At 39.9% G+C, this 5,987-nt stretch overlaps 2 protein-coding genes across 2 annotated transcripts in view; one reads left to right on the top strand and one right to left on the bottom strand.

Moving 5' to 3' along the window:
* ccdc171 (coiled-coil domain containing 171) overlaps window positions 1-1,404 on the bottom strand; it is a gene marked incomplete at its 5' end in the record, with an annotated part of 20,212 nt that extends 18,808 nt beyond the window's left edge. Inside the window, 2 exons of the mRNA XM_080775083.1 lie at window positions 44-194; window positions 1,162-1,404. Of these exons, the coding sequence (XP_080631209.1) occupies window positions 44-194; window positions 1,162-1,404 (394 nt within the window). The remainder of the gene's footprint in view (window positions 1-43; window positions 195-1,161) is intronic.
* LOC308323795 (uncharacterized protein) overlaps window positions 1-5,987 on the top strand; it is a 144,653-nt gene that overhangs the window by 128,943 nt on the left and 9,723 nt on the right. The gene's annotated exons all lie outside the window — the stretch shown is intronic.

Raw genomic sequence — 5,987 nt, 5'->3', positions numbered from 1 at the left:
GTGGAGAATTTAGTTTGTGTAGTAGTAGTAGTGGTAGAATTACCAGTGAGTGCATCCGTGTGTTGGGTCAGATCAGACAGTTTAGCAGCTTCTCTCTTCTCTACAGTCAGTTGATATTCCAGGGTTTGTCTCACAGCTTCTCCTCTCTCCACCTCACACCTCAGTTTAGCAAGCTGGGACTGGAGACTGGACATCTGAGACATGCACGCGCACACACACAAGTGTGCTCATATGTTCGCACGCACACACGCGCGCGAGCACACACGCACACACACACACACACACACACACACACACACACACACACACACACACACACACACACACACACACACACACACACACACACACACACACACACACACACACACACACACACACACACACACACACACACACACACACACACACACACACACACACAAAATTGTCAATGTTCTTGCTAGAGTGCACTGTTTCAGTTTAAAGTTTATGATGTTGAATTCCTGTTTTTTGGCTATATAGAAGTGTATATTTGAATGTCTCTAAATGTTATGATGAATTGAACATGGTGGACCCTCTTGTAAACAAGCGTAGTGCTTTATTGGTCGTCCAGTACAAATGTACTGTAATTCTGCAAACTGTTAATAAATACTTAAATCAATCAATCAATCAATCAATCAATCAATACTTTATTAGACAGAAATGTATGAAGTTGTGTCCGCCTCTGGAGAAGGACAACAGTGTCCCAATTCGGAGACAGTAGACACTATGAAAATATTATCAGGATTAAGATGAAGATTTCAGGGATAGGTTGGACAGACTATAGGGCAAAAACATAACATAACTTGATGGAGATAACAATAAAAATAAGAAGACGCCTTGTGAGTTTGTAGATCTGCTATTTGTGGGCAAGAGCTTTGGTGTAAATGGGAAAAAGCAGTCCAAGTACAGAGCTAACCCTGGTCCAGTTCAAACTTAGCCTAGTTATAGCTTAAAATGCTTTAAGTCAAACCATGTAAGCTATAACTATAGGCTAATTTTTAGCTTTTGTACTTTTACTCAAGTATATTTTGAATTCTGGACTTTTACAGTATTGATACTTTTACTTAAGTAAGTACTTTTTCCACCACTGAAGAAGAAGAACAAGAAGAAGAACAACAACAACAACAACATTTGTACCTCGTGGTTATGTAGGGAGATCAGCTCTAGTTTGTCTTTCTCCAGCTGGTGAACTCTCCATCTCAGACCATCCTCGTGACCCTCTACACCTCCTATTATAGTCCGCTCCGTATCCCGCTCCTCCTGCATCCTTCCTCCTCCTCCTCTTCCCTCTCTCTCCTCCTCCAAATGTCTCCTCCTCTCCCCCTTCTCCCCCGCGGCTGCTGCTCCTCCGCTGCTTCTATCTCTCGCCTCCGCCTTCATGCCTCCTCCTCTCCTCTCGCTGTCCTCTTCTTTGTCCTTCCTCTTCTCCTGCACATCCGCTGGAGCCACTCTAGCTCTCCTCTTCTCCTCCTCCTCCTCCTCTCCTCTCCTCCCAGCCCTCCCCCTCCCTCTCTCCTGCTGTCCTCTGGCTTTCGGGGCGACGGTGGTGTCTTTCGGCCTGAGAAAACAAGGCAAACGTGAACTTTGACGCCGATTTAGATTTAGTCAGTCTTTTTATTTTTAATTCATATTTTAGTCATCTGAAAGGTTTTAGTTTTTGTCTACCGTAGTTTTTGTCAAAAAAAATGTACTTTGGCATGCCGTGATGGAGTCATAATGGCTGATTTTACACTTGTTTGAATGCTGAAAATAGCCAATCTGCAAGCTTGTGAGAGGTGAGAGCAGCTGCTATGCAACTGCAGAAATGTTGTTACTGATTATAAGGCTTATTATACAGAATAATATTACAGGTCCTTCCTTAATCACTTTCAACCTGGTGTCCCTATTGTGGGGGCATGTCATTATACAGTAGGCGTGTCAAAGAAAAACAATAGCTAAATGGACAATCTACGCCTTTCGGCTATTTACACAATTTGTCATATACAACAAAGTATATAAGGCTTTAGTGGTTAATTAAATGGTATTTTCTAATTATTTTGTGATTATACAAGGCTATGGGTTTAACAAATTAATGTCCACTAGGTGATGATTATCCATGTAATATTATCATAATATAATGAAGTGTTATATATAGTTCATGTTGTTAACTGATGATATGCCCTTTCCTTCTCCTCACCTTGCTGTGTGTTTGTCAGTAGAGCCGTTGTGTCCAGCATCAAGAGCCCTGGCTCGCTCAAACCGTCTCCTCCTCGATGCCTCTGACATTATTCCACTGGTCAGAGAATCTGTACTCTCACTGATGGAATGAAATGTAATTCTAGTAAATCCAGACATGCTAGGATCCAAAAAAACATTGTGTTGTATTGTATTGTTTTTACAGTATACCTACTGTGCAGGTAAATGTTGCATTTATATAACCTGGTCCGGTCGGGAGCAGATTATATCATTACGACATACTGTAGGTATTGTTTTGTAGTTATCAGGCCGGAACCCTTAATCTGGAACTTCCTTTCACTCAAACCAATTTTTCCCAATAAAAGCATGACTCATTCTCTCATAGCCTGCAGCTTTTATTTGGAAAATTCGGTTTGAGGAAAAGAAGTTCCAGATTGAGGGTTCTGGCCTGATGACTACAAAACAATGACGTAACGATATCATCCACTCCTGACTGGATCATAAACCCGAAAAGGAATGCTGCCCAGGCTAGAATTTATATAGTGCTTTTATCCAAAGCGCTTTATATAGATTGTGCATTAATTACATTCACACACACATTCATACACCGATGGCAAGGCACCAGCCTGCACATCAGGAGCAATTACAGCAGTCTTGCTCAAGGACACTTTGACACTAACTCTGGGGGAGCCCAGGATCGAACTGCCCTGCTGGCCACTCTACCCCTGAGCTACCTCCACCACTTTGGTCACTTTTGGTTTTTAAATCTGCTCTATAAATAAAGTTGGCTTAGATTGGATAATGAAAAACATTTATAACGAGTGTTATAAAACCATATAAGTGCATTATAGGGCATTACAAATGCAATTACATTATAAACACAAACTTTTAAGAAAAGTGTTGCCTGGTAGTTATAATGTTGCATTATGGCCAGCACACTTATAATAGCTACTCCATAAACCTTGTTATAAGTTGTTATGTATAATTATTATAAACATTGATAAAGCCTTATAAGTGACAATGCATATAAATGCAATATTATACATTATAGACAAATGTTGTTACCAGATTAATTTGCACTACAGTTTACTTACCTTAGAGTACTGTCTTTAGTATTAAATCTCAGTCAAGTTAGTTAGTCAATTATTAGTAACACCAACTTGTTATTTTCATGTTACAGCTGCTTTATACTCAGTCAGTAGCTCCTGACATCTCAACCGTTTATTTGATTTAATCTATTTGTGTTATCCTCACCTATAACATGGTTGTCGCTGCAGCAGCAGTTCAGTGATTGTTGATCAAACAGCAGGTGGTTGGTATCAGGGGAAGCTGCTATGGTTGCTGGGCTCCGCTCTTGTACACTTGTTGCCAGGTATTACACCCACGTTAGTGACCTATCGAATTACCGAACCCTGTGCAGGCTGCATGGTGATTGAGGTGTTTGGTCAAACTAAATGCATTATATTATTATATTATAAAATGTATTAGGTTTGTATGTATTAATGGCAAGGCTATTAATGTAAGTTGTTGATAGGAAGTCATCAAATGTATTCACAACTTTTGGGTAAGTGTGCATGCTTTTCTTTTCGCAGATAAGTAAGCCTGGGACCGATGCTAGTGTGCATGTGGTGTGGTATGTATTTTCAGCACTTTGTAACATAAATTAGAATTAATCTAAATAATCAACGTACAAAATAACGCGCCCGAGTAACAGAATTCGATAGGTCACTAATCTCACCAAAACAGCCATCTATAAAATAAACCAAAACAAAGATGAAGAGGAGCAGATAATTAAATAGCACAACGTGAACGTTTCTCATTAGTTAGTTCAAAACCGCAGCTTGTCCAACTCTACGTATTGTGAGAGGAGATTTTAACGCAATAGTCTAAGGAATATTGTTGGAAAAACACCTTAAAACACTTACAGAAAAACATCTCCTTATGAGCCGTTTGAATGTGACGCCATCTTTAATGTGACGCCATCCGACTTCCGAGTGGAATAGTAAGAGAGTGGCGACACGCTTTGATCTCGCCGCAAAGCGGGGCTATAGTTCCAAACATTGGAACTATTCCATTGAGATAGAATGAGCACTTCCGCATTCCATTGTTACAATGGGAGTCAACGCTACTGTCGCCACTCTCTTACTAGTCTAGATTACTGTGTAGTAACCTCACGTCACCTGGTGAGTCCGGTCTAGAGCCCTGCTGGATAGTCTGATGCGAGGTTACTCGTACGCTAACAATGATTTACTTTATTTACTTTACTACAAAACATACATTAACCACTACAGCCCTATTTCGGCTCATTGACATAGATCTACAAGCTCACAATGCATCGCGATGTGCCACATTGTGTTGAAAACTTGTGAAATTGGACATATTGCGTTGCATTACTTTTGGTACTTTTACTTAAAATGTGAGTAGGCCACTTCTTCCCACCGCTGTCTGTGTAATCATGTATCAGAGAGACATAGGCTATTTGATTCTGCTATTTGTTATGTTTGTTGATTTACATAATTGCATTGATGATTGAAATTATAACATTATTGTTCATCAAACATCATTTTTTTATTCATGTATGGAAATGACAATCTTGATGAATACTTAGTAAACTTGACCAAACATTTGAAAACCACTAGTACTGTTGGACTCCTAATATGCCATAGTGTCGTACTAAATATGTGCCATACATATTGTGAAGAAAACCTGAAGACTGACGGTGAGTAGTACATTTTTCAGGGACAAGACAAAGTCTTTGCCATGCCCATGGACACATTTGTCCGTGTATGGATTGATTGATTAAAATATTTATTAACAGTTTGCAGAATTACAGTACATTTCAAGCACAACTCAATACAAAGACTGTTAACAGAGTGGACGACCCAATGAAGCATTACACATTGAATATGTTCCTAACTATATTATCATGTTTAGTTCTTCATTGAAACCTGAATGCATGAGTGTGAACAAGGTTTTGAACATTCTGCAGCTCATTCCAGTGGGTAGTAGTAGGTACTGGTAGTAGTGTGTACTCAAAATTATGTACGAGGTTGATATGGAAATGTATATATTGACTTGTATGCTCCATGAATTCAATAGCCAGATGATCAGAGATCCATCTACTCAAACGCCTGGTGTCATCTACATGAAATGGGTTCAAACTGGGAGATGTAAAAGCCTCTTTGAATAAGGGAATAATGCACTGCCAATGCATTAGGGCAGTGATTCGCAAAATAGATTAGACGTTTGCCCGGGACCCAAACTAGCAAAAATAGCAGATCTACACACACGTTTCCCAAACAGTGGGTCGTCACTCGTCACCCATTTGTGGGTTGACAAATGGGTGACGAGTGACGACCCACTTTTTGGGAAACGCATAAGGGCAGCCCTTCATTGTTAATTTTGACAGCAGTCTTGTGACATTCCATGACAGAACTGTACTGCAAAAAACAGCTAATCTGTAAGAACGTCAACCAATTTGTCAAAGATCTGATGGATATAAATGTTGTCTATCAAAGTACAGTGATCGAAACATCACAACCACATGAACCCCAGCATTCAGTGAAAATAGTGTACAAGGCAAGCTCACAACGCAGAACCTCGCAACGCTTTGTGAGCTTGTAGCAACGGCAATTTAAGGGGATCAGTGATCTAGATTTTTATATGATCCTTGTATAGGGCTGATTTAGTCAAACGGTAAACCATGTGAAATCTTGATACCTTCTCAAAACTAAAATGGGTAATTGAAGAGGGCTGGGGTTAAATAAAAAAGCACACAGGAGGCCACA

This window comes from Protomyctophum bolini (assembly GCF_963924005.1).
Source record: "Protomyctophum bolini genome assembly, chromosome: 11".
Classification (NCBI taxonomy): domain Eukaryota; kingdom Metazoa; phylum Chordata; class Actinopteri; order Myctophiformes; family Myctophidae; genus Protomyctophum; species Protomyctophum bolini.
This window is presented reverse-complemented; position numbering and strand designations above follow the sequence as displayed.